This window comes from Hippocampus bargibanti, linkage group LG13, assembly GCF_051943395.1.
Source record: "Hippocampus bargibanti isolate YZ-2025 linkage group LG13, ASM5194339v1, whole genome shotgun sequence".
In the NCBI taxonomy this organism is placed as follows: domain Eukaryota; kingdom Metazoa; phylum Chordata; class Actinopteri; order Syngnathiformes; family Syngnathidae; genus Hippocampus; species Hippocampus bargibanti.
Genome location: NC_142746.1, coordinates 13,000,495 through 13,022,103, shown reverse-complemented (window position 1 = coordinate 13,022,103; position 21,609 = coordinate 13,000,495). Strand labels below are relative to the sequence as shown.

Sequence of the window (21,609 nt, the reverse complement as noted above, 5' to 3'; positions counted from 1 at the left end):
ATCGTTGTTTTGAAAACTTACGCTCTCAAATGATCTGATATTAACCTAGCTAATAGGCTTTCTATTTGTTGTAACACGCTTAAATATCGGTAGTTTCATTTTTATTTAAACCAAAACATAAAACAAGAAAACAAATTAGCTATGAGCATATGAGTTAATTTGAGTAAACAAATGACTAAAAGTGTCACAATGATGCTCTACATGGAAAACCGCAGTTTCGCCTAATCTGGTATGTAAAAAGGAAGGCAGACTGCCACATGCAGCGCCGCAATTGGATGTGTCTGAAGCTTGGAGCTTGACTTCCCTACGTTTCTCCTACAAATGGGCCTTGAGCTTGTTTGGAGGTTCTAGCAGGGGAGCGCAGCTACTGGTATACCGATGAGTTGTCGTCCGTCGGGGGGACGTCGTCCGCTGCCACCGAGCGCTGAGCTTCGGGAGGGACACACATGGATCGGTGAGGGAGGAAGGGGACACCCGCCTAGCCAGCCAGATCAGCCGAATCAACCCTAGCGATCAATGGGGTGACAGATGTCGCAGCCAGATCGCCCTCACATCCAAAAGACAAACCACAGCTCAAGAATATATATAGCCCACTTGACGTAAATGTATAAGAATTACGGTGTGGATTAGTATTTCGCATTCTGTTCTAATAACCACCCAATGTTAGAAAATACATGACGTGGTCTTAATGTGTTGAATATACCGCGATCGACTGAAGCAGTTTGACAGGAAAACCATTTCCCAGCATGCCTAGGGGGAAACATTATGCTAATGTAGAGCCTTTCTGTTGGCTTGCTTCTGCCAATAACATTCGACTTGTTTAAACACCCCTCTCGTCTTCCTTTAAAATGGAACCCGAAATAGTAAAATCCGCCCACTCTCGATCCATAACATTGAGGAGGTGACGCATGTAAGTATGGCAAATCGTGTTCCACCTCGAATTTTTAAGTTTTGGACTCCTCCCCCCACCATCCTCATACTTATATATCTTTTCAACTTTTCAGACCAACAGCCATGGGTGAAAGGGTAAAGTTGCACTATTTCAATGGGAGAGGGAAGATGGAGTCAATCCGCTGGCTGCTCACTGTTGCAGGAGTGGAGGTAAATGAGTCTTGGTCGCAAAGCCACCACACCAAACTGCTGTTTGCTTTATATCCAAATGAACACGACTTTTTGCAATCATGCAGTGTATTTTACTCTGAAATGAAAGTACAGAAAACAATATTTTTTTATTCTATCCATCTATTTTCTAAACCAGTTATTATCACAAGGGTCACAGGTGTGCTGGAACATACACCAGCTGTGTTGGGGAAGTGGGCGGGGGACACCTTGAACTACTTGTCAGCTAATCGCAAGGCTCACATTCACACTTGGTGACAAATTACAGTGTTAAGTCAGACCACCATGCATATTTTTAGAATGACGGCGAAACCCGGAGTTAAGCCATGCAGTCCGAGGGAGAACACAACAGCTTTTTTTTCCTGAAAAATATATGTATGTATAGTTCTGAATTACTCATCATTCTGAGTAGTATACCAGTTTCCAGTGTATCATTTCAAAGTATTCATTGGGCTAAAACCTCTTGATTTTCAAGGATACGCTGGAGAAATATTTGCTTTTTAAATTATTTGACTGGAACTACTAACGTCATTAAATTTGATGCCACTTGATGTCCGCAGTTTGATGAGATCCTTCTGACCACCCGAGAACAGTACGTTAAACTGCTGAACGGTGAGTTTTATTTCCCCAAGTGACTTCACATGAGTGTGGGAATTTGTCCCATTTTGGGAAGTCAATGTGTTATGTATGTCATGTCGATTAATCACTTTGTTAACCTCAACTAAACTAATGACTTACCTGAGATTAGCCATAGCAATGAAATGGCATAAATGACCTTTGCACAGGTGAACTTGGCCACAATGATTCAGCTTGTTTTACTGGGTGTGGCTCTCTCTGCAGATGGAGACCTCATGTTTCAACAGGTCCCATTGGTGGAAATCGACGGAATGAAGCTCATTCAAACAAAGGCCATCTTGAACTACATTGCAGAAAAGTACAATCTGCATGGAAAAGACATCAAAGACCGTGTTAGGTATGAACCAAAAAATGTAAACATTTTGAAATGATGGAACCTGTAATGTTTCCAAATGGGAAATTGTATTTATTTCATTGGTATAGTGTGCATCAATCAACACAAGAATAAACTGTGTAAATGCGCTAGGTAATATAAGTTTAAAAAATGAATAATATAAATACAGTAAAGTCTCGTTATATCGATATCGGATATATCGATAGTCCCGGTTATAGCGATACTATTTCGATGCACGCACGGAGAAAATTACATACAAACAGGGTCAGATATATCAATAGTCCCGGTTATATCGATATTTTTTCGGACTCCCTTGAATATCGATATAACGAGACTTTACTGTAATCGGTTTCAGGATCAAGCTGTGGCTGTCATCGTTTCCAGAAAATATTTTTTTTGTATTGGTATTCTTTGTTTATTTTAATTGGAGTCATGATTTTTAGACAAGTGATTACATTAAAGCTCAACATATTTTGATATGAGGATGGAACATTTTTTGTTCCATGTTAGAATACTGGTAAATAAAAATAAAATCTCATTTTCGACTTGGCACGGAAGGTACATATTCTTTTCTCTTCTGGAGCGTTAGTGAACCTTCCTATTTTCAAGTCTAAGAAGTGTCCCTAACCTTATCTCGGTACATAGAGATCGCCGGCCTCTCCTGATACTAAATGTAACAAATTTCAGTTTCGTTTCTATCCTTTATGAGGCAGCATAATGCTGAGTAGTTGTACTTTATGTTGCCGATGACTATTATCCTTGCTGTCATTGCCTTTTAATCGAGCATCTTCATCTTTATTAAACTCATAGTGTTGCTTGTTCTGTAGCCACAAGGGGACACAAGCCAGTGTCTTATTGTGCCGGAAAAATACACAGGGTTGTGTCAGGAAGGGCATCCGAGGTAAAAGCTTGGTGGCCAAAACAAAAATGGGAATCAAACCTCTGAAGATGGAGGACACTGATTCGCTGTGGCGACCCTTGAAGGGAAACGCCGAAAGGAAAAGAAGACGAGTCAGTATGTTCTGAGCTTTGTTTTGCTCCACAAATTCATCGGCCACTCACATTTATAATCGGCATACATATTGTACTTTTTGATATTATACTTTCATCTCTTTCCAAATATAAAAGCCATATCTGTAGGAGGCTATACCAAAACCGAACCATACGACACCTTGGCTAAAGTTTGGCTCTGCGATATTGTCGCAGGTAGTTTTTCCTCACGTCCCCCAGTCAGCCATGGGGCCCACTCATGCCTCACATAACTTGACTGAGACAAAAGATTGATTGCCTTCTGAAAAGGTGCATGTACAGGGTGACCCAAAATGATGCGTACCCATGAAAATTTCAATTGTGGCTTTGATTAAAAAGCTATTTATTTCATATTAAAACCACACATTACTCAGTTTATGGAAGAACATTCAGCAGTGTTTCAGCTATTTCTGTCAATTTTTAGTCAATTTATGGCTTTCCTAAGATGTGTTCCAAATGTCCATTTCGTTGCAAGCAAACCTGTACACAAATTGACTAAAAATTGACAGAAATAGCTGTACATCAATCATAAGAACCAAATACTAATGAGTACTAAATCACAGGTCTCTCGACACAAAAAAGAAAACTGTAGTCCTCCTTTTCAATGCATGATCAGCCCTTTCTAAATCCATTCTGCTGCTCCAATAACAGCCCAGTCTGCTTCAATGGATCAACCAACCTACTGTTTAAAATGGAAGAGTGCAGTTTATACACACAGCTGATCAGGCTTTGGCGGATTTCAACATTTCATTTGAAATGCATTGATTCCAATAAGCCTTTTAAAATGGGCATTAGTTTAGTGCATTTTTTACTTTCCGAAATACATAATTCAGCATGCTAATTTCCACATTGTGGCACTCTTAAAGGCTTACTGATTCTGATTAGATCATTTTGTCCCCGTTTGTAGATAAACCGGTAGCCCTTCATGCTAACCAGTACAATGTGATCTGGTGGAATAAAACATCCCAAAATTCCTGTTGAGGTTCCATTGTGTTGTTGCATGCTTCATTACAGCCAACTAAAAGTTGACCCTTATCATTCAGGATCAACATGTATTCAGAGGGAATAATGGACCTCATGGAAATGATCATGCTTCTGCCCTTCGCTCAAGACCCAAAGTCCAAACTGGGCAACATCCAAGCCAAAGCAAAAGAGCGCTATCTGCCCGTGTTTGAAAAGGTAGCATCACACAAGGTGTAAGGAGTTGGCTTTCTGAAGACTGCTGATTAAAAGAATGATTGTGTGCAGCAACTGTTGGACCGCATTTACCTGGTGGGAGGTCATCTGAGTGTTGCGGACGTGCTCCTGATGGAATGCACGCTCATGCTGGAGGAAAAGTTTGTGGGGATCCTGGCGGATTTCCCTAATGTCAAGGTGTGCAAGTGACAAATGAGTCAATCCTAACTAGGAGCGTGTAGACTTTTGATATCAACTATTGTGACATTCCCAACGGTGTCTCCTTGCAGGCTTTTCAGGGCCGCATGTCAAGAAATGATGCCATTGCCAGATTCCTGCAGCCTGGAAGCAAGAGGAAGCCCCAGCCCGATGACGTTTACATAAAAAATGTTAAGGAGGTCCTCAACTTAAACATATCATTTCCATAACATGTTTTTCACCTTCAAATTAATGTTGAAAGGCAGAGATGAATGTGAAGGTATCACCCATGAAAAGGTTAATTCTGTCTTCAAACATTGCACCGTTTATTGATTTCACAATTTAACCAAACAAATCATGCTGCAGTGGTTTGATGAGTCAAAGTCTCTTGGTCCATTAGGAAATCAATGACGCAGTTCTATAGATTTATATAACATCTATAAAAAAAAATCCAATGTGACAATCAAGCAAATGTGTATTTTTCTTTGTGAGCATGTTCCATCTATTTCCTTATTTGTTTTTTTAAGTATTGCTGTTTTTGCATGGTGGGCAGGATCATATGCTCACCTCTGGCTCCCCAGTGATCCCTCTTTAGAGCCTCGCAAAGCGTGCAGCTGGTTGGATTTCAAACAAAATGGTCATCAAGTACAAAAAAATGTTTGATTTGTTTTGTTAAAATCAAACTTGGAATCGTGTATCAGGTCAAACAGCTTGCCTACACCCTTTCTTCAATCACACCACCATCTGGAGCAAAAGTCGGAACACCATGAACAAACTGTAGAAAGAAAGCAGCCAACATTACACAACCTATCGAAACCAGTGAGGCAATTGTTTCAGATGTGTTTTATAGATAGCATCAGAGTTTAAAATTCTGACCTTAGACCGGTCATAATCCCAGCTGGCATCAGTTTGCCAGACTTTGTGTACCTTGTCCCCATGACCACCGCAAGAAGACCAGAGCTGACTGATGGAACACAATTAAGGTAACAGTTAGTGCCTCGTGACCGACCCGCAAACTGTCTGGCCCCAGCTGAATAACCAGTGCCGACTTGACTATTGTGCAATATTGTAGAAGCAAAGGTTAAGTAAGGTTGCCATATCGTTCCTTCAGTCGGCGCCCTCAAATCATCTCGACCTTTCTTTGATGACTTGTTTCTGAATAATTAGCCTCAACGATAGTACGATAGTATTTAAATAACCACTTTTATATTTTTTAAACGTCATTCCGTGGAGGGGTCGTAACAGTTTTTGGATCATTTGTAGTGATTAACCCAACTGTGTTTACACTGGCCCATTGTCTGTACTAGTGCTAGAGTGTGAGTACTTTTTCCCCCCCCCGATACTTACACAGTGACACCTTGATGTTGGTGGGATTGTTGGAAATGTTGTAAGCGCCATAAGCAGACAGTCCACTAAAAACCAAGCCAGCCATCAGAGACATGACACTGCCTTCAAAAGACATATGATCATGATCATGATATGAACTTTGTTTTTTGTTTTCGCCTGTCAAACAACACTGATGGAGCTTCCTCCTCTTAACCTTTTCTCTTGTATCCCAAGTATCCTCCGAGCAAAATGGCTGCAGCATAGCTATATCCAATCCAGTCGATGGCCATTTAAGAGCTGCAACAGTTCAGATTGATTAGGTTTAATATCGATTAACATATAAAACATGAAACACAATAAAACATTAAAATGAAGTGAGTGGATATGCATATGGTGCATTTACCTTGGGTTATTACGGTATTTTTTTTTCAAATCCGCTTGCGTTGTACAGTTTTTAACTTTTAAGAGTGCAATACCACACTTGTATTTAATCATTAATAATAGTTTTTTCATTGTTTTCATGTGATCATATATTTTGCACAATTATAAACCTATAATGACCAACACTAAAATGCAGAACGTAGTCACCCAAATGACTTTTAAGGTGGCACCAGTACTTGTAAAAACTGATACATGTACAGTAGTGTATATGTATACTAATACAATGTAACCGGTATAAGTGCGACCCCTGAAGGGAAAAGCCGGAAGGAAAATAAGATACATGTGGTAGGTGTTTTCAGTAAAGAGCTACGTATTTGGTTAATTATTTTGGTTTTAAAAATCAACAATGAGATAAAATAATTCGCAGCACGAGGCAGACAGAGGCGTAACCATGAATAAAATGTATTTTAAGCAACCAAGAGAAGCAAACAGTAAAATAATGTGACTGAGTTTAGGTACCTGAACAAGGTCAAACAGATTGATGTATATATTTGAAGTTGAGTGTGTGGGTCTTCAAACTATGTCACAAATGGACAAACGCTTTACCCAAAAAAAATCAAAATAAGTTACCAATCATTGAACAGGGTAACCTTTGTGTTAGTTGTATCTCGAGACTGCAAACTCCCCTGGTCTCGATGGCCCCCTAGCGGTCACCGGGCTCTAAGCAGGTGCTTCGTTCACTTAGTTTGGGGTGGTTGTACGGCGTTTAGCTTGAACGTAGCACCTTACTACGGTGTACAGTATATGCAGAACTCGAACACAAATATATGCACTACTGTACGTTTTTCGAGCTGTGATATTTTCACGAATTGACCGCTAGATGTTGCTATTGATTGAACATTATGGCGAGACGCACTCTCAACTATACAACTGTCTGTGCAGACCAGATATTGACGACACGAAGGTCCCGTAATGTAAAAGTAAGTTTTGAGACTTAATAAGCACATACCTTGGGTATAAACCACGTAAAAGTTGAGGAAAAAAAAGACTCCTACTATTCGAACACTTCCTTGTAATCAGAAAACAGCCGCGCACATGCGCTGTAGAGTCAGTGTAACGTTCAAATACAAGAAAAAAAGTAGAAAATTACCTATCCTAGTTTTACGCAACAAATTGTTCGAAATGTATACACTACAGGTATTCCAGCATTCAACTGCTATAGACTACTTAAAATTCCCTCCAATTTCTCAAGGGCAACAGTTCAAGATAAATACAAATCTTTCCAAGTTTGGTGAAAAACAATAACATCCTTGATGTCATTTTTATATGCCTCAATACTGTAATGAATTGAAAATACAGCAGTGGTTTTCTCAGAAAATTAGATGGGTTGAAAATATAGATTGACATTAATTACAGATTATAATTAATATCAGTGTTTTAATCGCTTGACAACACTAAGTGAAAATACTTTTTAATTTGATAGATAGAAATAAGATAGTAAACAAACTCATTAAGAAATATAAAACTTGTCTTAATACACCTATTTAAGGAGGTGGGGGAGTGGAGTCACTGAACAGCTAACTGGTACAGGTAACGCACACATGCGCTGTATCGTCAGTGCAACGTTCAAATACAAGAAAAAGTAGAAAAATTAGGCTGGTAAACAAGCATTCACACTCAGTCACACCTAAGGACAATTTAGTCTTCAATCAGTACATGTTTTTAAATGTGTGAGGAAGACGGAGAACCCAGGTGAAGAACAGGAAAATTCCACACAAGAAGGCTGGAACTAAGACTCAAACCTAGAACCTCGAACTTTGAGATAATCATGCTCTATGGATGTCGTTCTGCCCCAGAGTAATTTCCGCATTCCTTTAAATAAACAGCGAATAAACGACACTAATAAAGCTAATTGACCATGGTGAGGATGGTGCATTAACAGAGAGTCTTTAGAGAGCAGAAACTAACTCATCAATCCAGCCACCTGAAACGGACAATACAGAAATGGGCACGAAATATTGGACAATCGGGCACTTTTACGTTTCGTTCAAAATCCTAACCGTGCGCGCGCGAACACACACAAACACGCACGCACACAACGTGTCATCGTTAAACATCTTTATTTTACTCCGACTATATACCCATACCCGCAACATATAAAGTCGATATTTCGGTTAAATTTGTAAATCATGTCGCATATCTGAGCAAAATAAGCCACTTTGAGTGCAGTGTGAGTCACAGGGCCGCTGAAAGCCTCTGTGACGTCAAGACTGTAAAGAGCAGCTGAGGTGTTCCAGCTGGGGGAGGCAAGAGAACCCGCTCATCCAAAGAGAAGGCACACGTTTGCGCAGAGTTGGCATTTTTTAAATGCTGACGACAGAAAACAATTCCTGACAGGATAAAAGTTCTTACAAAATATCTGAAAAAGGTCATATGTGAACCAGGAAGATGGCTTAAGTACTACAGCACAGAATGCAAACCTTCCATTTACCCAGATTAAAATAGACATTTGACTAAATCCTGGTTTGCCAATGTGCAAAGTGAATTGCGGAAAAAAAGATATAAAAGATGAGAACATAACGAAAACAGTCCACAGACAACGCTTTTCATAATACAGAGATGCATAAGAGTATATATAATACAAATGGCTTTTTTATCTTGCATGGCTTTGTAAGATTTTTTTTTTTTTTTTGCTTCAAACAAGGTAGCTATTGTCGTGTGAGGAGTGGCATGGTAACAACAGAAACATTAAGAGTGCAAAAGTAATAAAGATAATAAAAAATGTGCAACATTGCTGGCACTGGTAAAATATTGCTCAACATGAAACATGTCAACGTTGTGACAAAGATAATAACCAAGTTTGGCAATTTTTTAAAGCTATATTTCACTGAAGTATATCAGAGGGGAATAATTTTTTTATCTACTGTTGCTTTATAAAACCCTAGAAGGTAATTAAATGTATGCACATACAGTGCATTATGCATGAAGCAAGTATTATCTTTAGTTTTACGAGTATTTTTAACAGTTCCTCTGGAGTTAATGTTGTGTATTTTTTATTATTTTGCATTGGGGCCAGAACATTTGCTCTGGTTTATTATAGCCCACTGGCCCCTAGATTTGGATCTGTTGTAGTGTACAATTTATGTAGTAACAAGTATTCATGAGATTGCTTCACATGGCTTTTCTTGTCATATGCATTGTTAAAGCACATGATGCAGATATTTTCCAAGGGCAACATTCATTTTGACTACTAAAGTGATATATTTTTAAAATAAAAAATTTGCTGTAGGTAAACTGCAAATTACTGCAAAGTACTGCAAACTAGAAGTATGTTGCATTTATCACACATCAAGTCATTTGAAAGTCCAGTGGAAGCCACAAAGTAAAATGCCCCGAATGTCAATTTTGAGCACAACTAAAATGTCCTGGAAAAACTGCACACATTTTAGCGCAATAAGTTCAATGCTCCATAAGTGTTGTGATGGGAATGTAGAAGGGCAATGATAACCATAGAACATGTTCGAGAAAAAATAAAAGATGAGTTGATTGGAAAACATCTAGCCACCGAGTTCATTATCAATACAGCAATGTTGAAAAGAATGCACCCTGATTGAAGGTCTGGCTGAGCGTGAGCCGATCCGAGCTAACTTTCGGGGAGAGAGAGAAGCAAAGTGTACACCAAACTGGTTGTCCATCTGCAATACGGCAAATGTAGACAATCAGTCAGTCTCGTTCCCACCGAAAGACAATCAATCTAACACTCATATTGATGGAAAGCATCATAAGGAAGCCAAAGTACCTGGAGGAAAGAATTTCAACTTCATAAACGAATTGACAGAAAATATATAACTACACAGTCTGTTCCTTCTCCATTTTTTTCAAAGCATGCCTTTCAATTTGTATTTTTCCAAAATTTCATTGTAGGGTGTTTATATCTCTATTTGTATGATAATTAAGAAGGGTACAATGTTAGTTCAAAGAATGTTGGGTTCTCGAGGCCTGATGACGAATTCCCTTCACATTATTTCTGACTTTTTAGAAGGAATTGTTGATAACGTTTAAGACAGGCGCATCACAGAACAAAATGAACGACCCCAGTGCAAATTTGGAATATGGCACTTTGCATACAGATTACTGAAACCTTCCATCCATCCACCCATTTTATCCTCACTCGGGTTAAGAGGGGTGCTGGAGCCTATCTAAACCGTAATCGGGCAGTCCTCAGGGGGCACCCGAAACGGGCTGCCAGCCAATAGAAGGGCACACAGAAAAAAACATTGCAATGGGGAGTGGGTAGGGTTAATTGTTATTTTTAGCTTGGATGAGAAATTTCATGTAGTTTCTTTAGAACAAATCCACTGTTGTCTCCCCAAATCCCAATAATTCTGGGAAACAAATCAGGACGAATAATTCTTTGCATGGGTATAGCACAGTGAGTCACATGTGAGCCAGTTGTGTCTTTGTACTTTACGTATCGTAGTGCAATGCTTCTGCAACACAACCTGCGTGGTAATAGTGAAACATGGGAACGCTTTTGCGCACCTTACGGCCGTGCGTTAAGGAAGCAAATTGACCCACAGCCAACCAAGAAGAGTCCCGTACACCCAGGTTCTCCAGTACACCTTCCTGCCGGTGTCAGTCAACAGCAAAGGCAGCGTCAGACCCCCCAAGACGAGCACGGCCGGGAGGGTTTTGGTGAGTCCCAAGGGGTAATGTCTGCCCTCGCCGGGGAAGCTACATAGTTTGACTCCGTCGCCACGCTTGTAGAAATCCGTCAGTAGCCTTTGAAAAGAGAGAAATATTTCAGAGGAATTCTTCTATGTGTACAAATATTGCTGCAATTTAATATGTACTTCAAATTGCCTTCTAATCATTATCTTGGTACCATCTTGTAATTGTGGTGCATGCATTATTCATGAGGTAGTCGGTTGATAAAACGGTTCATAAAACTTACTGGATAAAACTTACTGGATGCACCAATTTACCTTACCTGCATATATTGGATTGGATTTGCCTTTATTAGTCTCACAGTGGAGAAATTTACATTTCACAGCAGCAAAGTGATGAAAGGAATGAAAGTAGAAAAAATAAATACATGAGCTTATTATTGAATAGCTTGTTACTATGCAACTTTTTTATGGACTGGGAAAACCTAAAACACTATGAAGAAAAAAATATAGCACAGATGTCAGTCACAAGTCCTTATAGATGAGCTGAAACTACATGTGCAAAATATTTATGAAAAATGATGAAAAAATATTTATAACAAACATGGAAATATATTTGGCTATAATTCAATAAAGAAAATGCAAAATTTAAGTTCCACACCACTGATATAACCAGAATAACTGAAACCAGATAAACCATCAGATTTTTTTGTTTTCAATAACCTCACAAAAACAGGCAATTGATTGGATATGAAACCGCATTCACTGTGTTCACGCAAAAATCCATTTGATGACAAAAAAAAATGGAGGAATCCAACAAATGTCTACAAAAGATCATTTTGTATTAAAAATGCTGATTAAATGTAATTTGTTAATAGGCATGTCTAATTATCATCAATATTTGGAAATGATCTCGTGTTGATAATCACAGCCATTTGCCGTATGCAAAGCAAAGTACTGTATTTGACTCAAGTAATCACTGTGTTGTGTTAGTGCTTTTTCCCTGTTTTGTTTGACAGTGATGTCACCCAAACAGGACGGGATGTTTCAATGGGGGAGCGTGCGAGCGAAATATAACTGCTCGTTGACTTTGCCGCATGTACACTTACCGGTCCTTGATTTCAAATCGCTCGTGCAGCCACCTGCGGAAGAAGCGTGGCTCGGGAGGAATTTCCTTGACATCCACACGTTCAAAGTGGATGTGGACCCTCGGACATTCTTTGCACAGGAATTCTGCACAGCATAAAACAAAACAAAAAACATACTAATAATAAGAAGACTAAACAAAAACAGGAAGAGGCATTCAGCAAAGCAGCACATAAAGTTTGAGTCTGTTGCTCTTGCGTGAAGTTGGGTTGTGCACCAAATGGTGTCGCCAGCAGTAAAGAGGGAACAATCGAAGTTGGATTAGTCTAACTGAAGAAGAGTTGTATTGAATCACACCTCCACTCAGGCACTCATCGCCTGGGAAATTAGGGATGGAATGATAAAGAACGATGGCTCTTAACAGCTTAAAAGAGGGGGAAATTTCATCTAGAGTCAGAAGTCCCTTTACATGCAATGGGAAAAATGTGACACAATAGGACCGAAGAAACACACAAAATGGCGCGCGGGTCTGATGAGGTGATAGCGAAACCAGACATAGCACATATGAAATTGGAATTGATAGAGTGTTTATGCACATTAGTAAACATATTATGTTATTTCATGTTTAGCTTAGTATACATTATGATTAGTGCACGTTTAATTTCAGTCTAATAGCATTATCAATCTTATTAGTTCAATAGTCGTTGCAAAGAAGCAACAGCTCCAACTACAATCTAAGACCCTCCCAACACAGAGTTGTTCGTAACCGATTGGACGGGAAAGATCGACTTGTCCGCAACTGATTGGACAACAGATCGCCACTGTGTATGTTTAAAAACTTGTCAGAGCGGGAGCTCGTTCTCTTTGTTCTCCTATCTTTGTCCGTGTGCTCATGTCTTTGCCCCGACCGAGACGAGAAGTGCCTTTTTCTGTCTCATTAGAATAAAGTAGTTTTTTGTTCACCATCTATCGTCGTTGCTGATATTTTTATCACTGAACTTCTGACAAAACCGAACCAGGAAAGACGAACAAGAATTTAATCCGAACAGGAATTACTGTATTTGAATTCAGAATCAGACACAGATTGAAAATATTGAAGCGTCTAACCCTGCATATTCATAATGCACTTCATTCAAATCATCTATTGATTTTTTATAAAAGCTGAGCCTCATTCAAATCCTGTGTGGGTTTCGAAATGAGCGCGCTGTGCAGGGGACTAGTCAAGGGCGGAGGTGGGGTGATGATCCTTGACAAATAATAACTCAAATTTATATTCACACTGAACAATTCAGTCTTCATTGAGCCCGACATGCATGTATTTGAAATACGGGTGTAAATGGGAGTGCCCGGAGGGGGCGAAAAACAAATTAAGGTAGCGTTCCTAACATAGAGGATTCACAACGTTGAAATTCAATCCTGCACATATAAAATGCATAATTAATGCATGTCATGTTGGCCACTGTGCTGCCCCTCATTCAAATCAGACATGAGATATTTCCCAAGAGATGTGAAGGTATTTTTTTCAACTACAATCGAGGTGGATTTACATACGGATAAACATTGAGACAAAAAAAAGAATACATCATTAATACAAAGCACTAGAAGTGACCAGGAAAGTGTGAACGCTCAAGGCTACACGTGATTCTCCGATCCGAAAAACTTGGTCCAGTGGCCAAGACGGAAAACCAAATCCAAATCAACAGCAGAAAGCCATTTTACTTCTAGCCTCACATGAAATATGGACTGTGAAAAAAAAATAAAGGCTCAGTGAGGGTGGGAAAAAGAATAAGAATCATACTTACCTGATTTTTTCGGGGTGGGAAGGGGTTGTGTGTTTTTGAGTCACTTGAGATGCTGACTACTTCACTTCAGAATTGATGCCCATACCCTATGACTTGTGAGGCCTTTATTTTGATATTAGTATTGGCGCATTGTTTCATACAAGCAACCATTCGAGTGGCTGGGGTGACTTTGATGGCTCTTATGCAAATGGCCATTGCTGTTGTTGGGTTTCACTTCTGACACACATTCACAACATCAAAGCACATACTTGACGTTTTAGTTTGACCTTCTAAAACCTGTAGAGGGCCCTGCTTTTCCCAGATGTGCTGTGTGTCCTGATGGTGATGCATGAGGTCGTTGGGTCGGGAAAGAAATGAGCACTTGACAATAACCTCCAGTGCTCATCTGAATCAGACCAATATTTTTGTGTGCACCCTAAAGAATACAACCCCCTAGAACGCTACCAAGGTCAGAAGGAGGAATAGTTCTGCCAAAATCTCCATTGAGCCACGTGCTGTGAATATAGACCTGCAATACATTGGTTGGAGGAATGACTGCCATTCACTTTGCCTCGAAATGTTGCAGTGACCGTTTTTACGCACAGACTATCAGAGCAGTCTCATTTGGAGCAAACTAAGTTTCGACTGCCAATTACTGATGCACGGGCACTCAGCATGCAGACTACGGGTAGTCATTTAACCGCTGGTGCCAGAAGACTCTCATTTACAAAGTCCCATTTCACTTGCCACGCCACGTGGAAGTTTAACACCACACACAGCAAAAGCTATTATATCATGGAATGTGAGCATGGGACCCTCAAGTGGACTATCATTTTGGTCAACCCCCATGTGCGCAACTTGGCTTTGATCGCTGCAAGCCTACGTGATACCAAATTTGTATTTTTTCCAAGTACAAGCACATAACATATAAACTTGACCCAAATAAAATGAAATGTCTTCTATTACTGAAAATCTGAACGGACCAGTTATCAAACTATTTGCAATATATCAAATCGCATGAACCTACTGTCATTATTTCAATTTTAACTATTTGTTGTTTTGTACAATTAACCAATCATGGGATTTGTAGTAAACGTCCTTGTAATTTCCGTAGTTTTAAAATCTAAAAATGTTTGGAAGTGAAAAGCAACTTTGTTTGTTAATCTTTGATTGCACCTCCTGTGTCTGAGACACAAGGAGGTACGCACTCACTCAAAGTCAACTTCGCCCCTTGACATCAGGAAGTGCCTGAGGAGAAAGAAGTTGTACCATCTTTGATGTTTTTGCTGCTGTTTATTCCCGACGGTGAGGGGATGTTTTTATTTCCAAACGCTACCAGAGAACGCACTGAATCACAGCGAATTGCAATAACGAGAAGAAAAAAAAAATCTAAAACGGGGGTTCTCACGGTTTACAGGAAATCACCCAATGGCAGTAGGTTATTTTGCTTTTGTAATTTTGTAATTCCTGAGGATCTTGTATAGAATGGCGTATCGATTTTACAACAATATGTGCGACCGTGGAAACACTTGATTAACAAAGAACGATTGGCAGCTGTTGTTCCTGACCATTTAAAAAGTGGCTGTGAAATTGAACGTGTGTTGTCCAATTATAAGTATTTGGAGGTACTCTTTGCGGTCTCCGGGAATAAATTCGAACAATTGCGGCTGTCGACGATGTAGAGAAATGCCATTAATTAAACATACAAAAGGGATCAGTCATGTGTGGACTCCTTATCATTAAAGAAAAGCAAGCAAGAATTTGCATTCCACAGCTATTGGAATAATTACAAAATGACTCGATCAAATGAGATGCTGTTGATGAGGAGGAGTCATAAATTACCTGGCATTGAAGGCGCTGGTTTTCTTTGGTGGTCAGGGCCAAGTGTTCCCTCATAGGCCACTGTGATGTCATATATGGCATCCAAGTGGGTCCTCATTGTCTCCAGGGCAATATGTAATGCTTTCATTCGGGGCGTTAGTGTGTGTTGCAGAACAGCCAGACCTACAGAAAATAAGGCATTCATTACAAGTGGTTTGTTTTGCATCTTTTGGAAAGCTTCTCATCATTTTCACACTGCACATCAGCCATTATGCTTTCAGCCACATAGAAGCAATTGCTACACTTGAAGAGTGCAGCCCTTGTAAGACCTTGGATATTTTACATGTTACATGTTTACAAAATGTTTTATGAGGTTAAAAAAAAATCTGAACTTCAAATGGACTGGACTTTGGGTGATGTTTCACTTGCCTGCGATTATTCCACCAATGATGCTGACTTTTTATGAGTGTCCTGTTGTTGATTTTCCTTAGCACGTTTACACAATAACCTAATCAATTTTGAAGGCGTAGGCTGATGAATAAAACATATTTCAAAATTCTGCCTTCTCCGTTCTTTCTGGGCATTTTGGAAAATTTCTAATAACTGTCATGAATCTTGATGATGGCCTTTTATAACAGTTTCTTCGGGCTTCAGAGTTCTACTCTCCACCAAGTAGCACTCTGTCTAGCAGAGTGACTCCAGAACAGAATAAGTAAAAAATAAAAATAATGATTGGGCTGATACTGACACTTACTGTGGAGTAGTACTATACGTTCAGTATTGAAATGCCACCCTTATCTGCTCACTAATACCACGAACATTCACTAACTGCAGATAATGTCTTGTGCATGTCAGCTCTTGTGAGTGAGTTGGATTAATGAGGGAGGAGGGGGGGCTACATTAAAGCTGGGGCTCAGAGATAGATACAGTATACTTTGTCTATGGAGCTGGAGAACATGACCTCAACGCCTCATCAAACATCAGATGAAATACATTCAAGCAGAAAATCTAGGCCAATCCAGGTTGAAGTCACGCAATTTAAATCTATTTTATTTAACAATTTTTCATTTTCTTAGATTTATTGTCACTGGTTATCCCCATAAAGCCCGGATCTGACGACGCGACAAGAGCTTTACGAGCATCTATAAATCCAGTGAATGCATCTTTTTTATGTTGCCCCACCCTAATTGTGTTTAATTGTGCTCTATTCTTAAGATATTTTAAGAAACACAAATAAGGTAACTTGCGTGTGTGTGTGTGTGTGTGTGTGTGTGTGTGTGTGTGTGTGTGTGTGTGTGTGTGTGTGTGTGTGTGTGTGTGTGTGTGTGTGCGCGCGCGTGCGTGTGTGTGTATTAGAGAGTGGGGGCGGGAGGGGCTTTCAATTTTTATCATTTCCAAATGCAAAAAAAGGTATAAAAATGACATCAAATTGGAATTACAATTACAAAGTGTGTGGAACCTTTAACTTTCCAATGTAGTTATTTGTGCATGTAATAATAACATCTTCCACACCTATATAATACATGCTTACACTATGTCAGTAGTCAAACAGTTACTTGTATTAATGACCAAAACTCCTAGTCAGCCATTTGTGTGTGTGTGTGTGTGTGTGTGTGTGTGTGTGTGTGTGTGTGATTAATATGCAGCAGTGCAGACGTCGCGGCTTTCTGTCAATTCAGTACCTTCTTTAGTAGCAAAGGCCTGACTATCGGCGATTACTTTCTTGAACTCGGGATTATAGCGCGTTCCTTCTGGAAAAATGACCATGTACATCTGTGGGAAGAGGACATGTTAAATTAAGCGCTTTAAGTTCCGATTCTGCGGGGGTGAAGGCGGTCAAGGAGAAAAGCATAATGCTGATCCATGACTATTGCAAGAGCTCTTAATGTCCATTTTGGTCTCCGGGGCAATTTGTGTAGACTACACTGATGAAGTACATTCACGCACATATGTGTGCACATACAAATACTTGCACACACCTTGCGTATTTGTAACCAGGAAAAAAGCAATCACAACGCTCTACATAAAAACACTAAAATGAAAACCCTTGGTCCTGGGAGACCAAAGAGATGTATCCGGATGCAGAGGCCTTTCCATGCAAACGCTGATAGTACAAAATGTTTAATTTCTATGGTTAAGTTTTCGTCCTTCCATTTCAGTGTAAAAATAAGCAATACATGATGTAAAAAAAACAGGCACAATAATGTACAAATATGGAAATACTGAAAATTTAACAGCTTGGGATTGATTCTAGCCCTGAAATAAAATGCATACTGTTAGTAAATATAAGCAGTTTTTTGTTCAGTTTATCACGTTTTCTATTTTTTTTATTTTATAACTCAAGCTATTATTTTAGGAAAGTGGCAATAACGTAAGGTGGATAAAACATATTTATGCCTTTCTTATTCACAATATCATGATCTAACTTCCTTATTACGATGACCTATAAGCAGGATGTCAATGGACTTACTCCATTTCCAATTATCTTTATCGTTAATTTCGAAATAAATATGAATAGTTTGTTTTGCAGAATTTACATACAAACTGCATACATGTACATACAAAAAGGCAACAAATAAATAACTACATACATAAATTCATTGATAAAACAGGAAATATTTAGAGAATGTCAAAGATCATAATTCCTGGATAAATTAGAAACTATATCTTCTTTTCCAATGGGATTATGTTTTGACATTGTTTCAACCTAGTCGCCCCCAATTTTCAATTTGTACAGATGGCCTTTTTATTTCACATGCAGTTGAGGACACCGAAATACTAAAATTTGCCCTTTCAACGCTATCGATAACCCTGATTTAGGAATGAAGAAAATTTCTTCCTTTGAACATCATTAACTTTTGAGGATCCCTGCTCGAGAAGATTTACAAAATACAATACTCGTGATGTCTCAACTGAATTGCAATGTTCCACAAATGGGGTTGTTCGGCTGCATTTATATTGAGATTACTTCTCATTAATGAATATAAGTTATTTAGTTAAATTGGACGTGGGGGCGGGGGCATGCACAACACATATGAGTGGCAAGTAGAGTGTATTTGGCAATGTATCTCAAAATATAACCCCATTTCAGTGTGTGAGTCAGGGTATCAAGTGGACAGTAAGACATGACAATTGTCTTACTGGTACTCCCAACTGATTCTGAGAGACAAGCTTCTTCTTCATAGTTTCTGCATTAAACTTGGCACTTCGTTCCACGTAGATCCCCCCATGCTGAGATGAAAAGAGCATCATTATGACAACAATGTACAAATCTGACATCAAAGCACTTACACAGGGGCATTACCTGAGAGAAATACCATCCGTACAGTGGAAGCCACTTGAGTCCATCTTTAAGAACATATCTGACATGGCCAAGGGCACTCTGCCTGATTGCCAACATATCAGCAATGATCCAGTCCACTAGGACATATCCAGAACAACTTTATTTCCATTGTATGCTGCATGAGATTATGTTTAAGGCACATATATGCACACATGGTTTACCTGTACATTGATGATTTGACAGATAAATCACATTCTCTTTGGTTTTTGGTATATCTCCATGTATGATGATCTAGAATGGAAAGAGATGCAGCATTTGTTTTGGCAAGGAACCATATTGTACACACTATTGTATGGCCACACGAGACATGGAAGAAAAATCAGCATTCATTGATATTATGGCCCAATGAAAGCGTGTTAAATTTAAAGTTTGACCAAAGTTTGGGGGTGGAAATAATGTGGCACAAAATGTGATGAAAGCGTGTTAAATTTAAAGTTTGACCAAAGTTTGGGGGTGGAAATAATGTGGCACAAAATGTGGGGAAATGAACATATCCACAAGCACAGGTCATAAAAGTCATCCCAAGTGTGTTTCTTTTTTCTCTCATAAGAGAATAATTGTTGGCAGGTGGGGTAATATTTACTGGAAGCAAACATGTAAGCAGACTTATCAGGTCTTCAAAAGGGAGCCTGTTTCAATTTGTGTATTTAACTTATAATGAGTATCCATTTGAGTGCATCTGTTCTAGCTGTTTGACAAAAAGGCACACCCAGTGATAACCAATGAACCAATGAAAGCGTGTTAAATTTAAAGTTTGACCAAAGTTTGGGGGTGGAAATAATGTGGCACAAAATGTGGGGAAATGAACATATCCACAAGCACAGGTCATAAAAGTCATCCCAAGTGTGTTTCTTTTTTCTCTCAGAAGAGAATAATTGTTGGCAGGTGGGGTAATATTTACTGGAAGCAAACATGTAAGCAGACTTATCAGGTCTTCAAAAGGGAGCCTGTTTCAATTTGTATATTTAACTTATAATGAGTATTCATTTGAGTGCATCTGTTCTAGCTGTTTGACAAAAAGGCACACCCAGTGATAATTTGTAATGATATTATTTACTCCTCAAAATGCATCCTGGTAAACTGCCATATAAATTCGTTTTCACGTGACAAACTAGTAGAATTGTGTGCGTGTGTGCGCGGGCATTTGCGTGAGACTGAGGACATTTTTGTGTGTTTGTGTAAATATTGATGTTTTGATTCAATTCAAGGGTTCACCTGATTGGGCTGTTTCACGAGATCCAGGATGTATATTGAAATAATCTGTCTACCAGCTGACTGATTAGCTGCCAGATGTTTGTCATATTAATTAGAACCAAAGTTAGTTTTACCTTAGTTGTTGAATTCATATGTTGCTTGCGAGATAGTGCTTAAGAGGCATAATCACCTTTAATAACAAAATATTTAGAGTGTAGAGTGTTTGGCGTGTGTCCCTGGTGCAGGTTCCATCAAAAGGTGTGGCCCACAAATTAAAGGAATGAAAACTGGCTGAACTGCTTCAGTTTGAAGACTGGTGGTCACAAGGTATTTCGAAGCATGCAACATTCAAAAAGATTTTCCTACAAGTGTCCTTTATGATAGGTGTATTGTATAGGCATAACTCATACTTGCCTCCACTCCAGTATAGTTCTCGAAGAAGAAGAGGACCATGCTCTGATAGATGCAGTACAGTCTGTCGTCTAACGTGTGGTAAAGCCTGGCCGGCAAAAGCGCAGAAAGAAAACGCCACAAGCCCCACGAGAGCAAGTAAGCCGGTGCAGTGCCCAGCATGACTGTGGCCGGAAACCAATACCGGAGCGAGTGTGTATGCACGACAAGGGATAGGAGCATGTTGCCACTAAACAACTCACTTAAGCAACACTTGCACAAAAGTCCAAAACTGTTTGTTACACTTACTTCTCTCACACGTCCCTTTGCCTAGTTTTAAATTACAATCGTAAATGTAAACGAAGTGGGGAGTGGGCTAAAGCTAACTTTAACCTTGTGTCCATGACTCACTGAGTCGAGCAGGCTTCAATTATCCATCATTACTGGCATGCGAAGCCGAATAATTTATCTCAAGTTAAATGTTGTACGTTGGAGAACTAAAACGACAACCCAAAGCACAAGTGGGTCTACTGCACAAGTTATTGTAGTCCTTATCGTTAGCCTACACTACAAAGTGTGTCATGAGAACACTAGTTTGAAAATAAAACGCCCCATTAAAACATTTCATGGCGTAGGCAAATAAGAAATCGATTCCGAATTTAATCCAAGCGGTTACGAGGTGGTGCAAAAACATGCAAAAAATAAGTTCCTCATCGGTTGGCTGTTAAGACCTAGCTTGGTCTGGTAGCAAATGTCATCGACACTTGCCCACGTAATAAAAATGAACAGGATTGGTCGAAGCCACCAAAAGGGCGTTTCCAATTTTAAAGAACCATACTAGAGCAAATGAAAGGAAAATAACATCGTTGTATTTTATTGTTTTTTTTTGTAGCTGTGTATTTGAAAGGTTTAACTATAAACCCAATTTGCATACATTTCAGAATGTTTTTGCAAAACAGTAATTTTTGTTATTTAGCATTTTTCCTTTTGTGAGGGATTGAACATAATTCTGTACAGTTCAAATTGCAATAGTGATGGGATTTTATACTACACTGTATTTTGTGTTCACAACTTCTTTTCCCTTCGGCTTTTCCCTTCAAGGGTCCGCCACAGCGAATCAGTGTCCTC

At 39.2% G+C, this 21,609-nt stretch overlaps 3 protein-coding genes across 3 annotated transcripts; 1 reads left to right on the top strand and 2 right to left on the bottom strand.

Moving 5' to 3' along the window:
• The first annotated feature begins 852 nt into the window (after window positions 1-852).
• On the top strand, window positions 853-4,964 carry LOC148889397 (glutathione S-transferase A4-like). Its single transcript, XM_089011362.1, has 7 exons — window positions 853-910; window positions 1,005-1,101; window positions 1,680-1,731; window positions 1,960-2,092; window positions 4,162-4,297; window positions 4,367-4,492; window positions 4,585-4,964. The coding sequence occupies exons 2-7, from the start codon at window positions 1,015-1,017 to the stop codon at window positions 4,720-4,722; spliced, it is 672 nt and encodes a 223-aa protein (XP_088867488.1). The 5' UTR covers window positions 853-910; window positions 1,005-1,014; the 3' UTR covers window positions 4,723-4,964.
• tmem14a (transmembrane protein 14A) lies at window positions 4,795-7,317 on the bottom strand. Its single transcript, XM_089011364.1, has 5 exons — window positions 7,209-7,317; window positions 6,033-6,115; window positions 5,840-5,941; window positions 5,369-5,456; window positions 4,795-5,267 (listed from the first exon to the last, which is right to left on the bottom strand). Exons 2-5 carry the CDS (start codon window positions 6,106-6,108, stop codon window positions 5,225-5,227), a joined length of 309 nt encoding a protein of 102 aa, XP_088867490.1. The 5' UTR covers window positions 6,109-6,115; window positions 7,209-7,317; the 3' UTR covers window positions 4,795-5,224.
• Window positions 7,318-8,302: 985 nt separating this feature from the next.
• On the bottom strand, window positions 8,303-21,244 carry agpat5 (1-acylglycerol-3-phosphate O-acyltransferase 5 (lysophosphatidic acid acyltransferase, epsilon)). The gene is made up of 8 exons (XM_089011355.1): window positions 20,506-21,244; window positions 19,059-19,128; window positions 18,859-18,974; window positions 18,696-18,785; window positions 17,237-17,327; window positions 15,576-15,737; window positions 11,976-12,099; window positions 8,303-10,981 (listed from the first exon to the last, which is right to left on the bottom strand). The coding sequence occupies exons 1-8, from the start codon at window positions 20,722-20,724 to the stop codon at window positions 10,756-10,758; spliced, it is 1,098 nt and encodes a 365-aa protein (XP_088867481.1). The 5' UTR covers window positions 20,725-21,244; the 3' UTR covers window positions 8,303-10,755.
• Window positions 21,245-21,609: the final 365 nt, after the last annotated feature.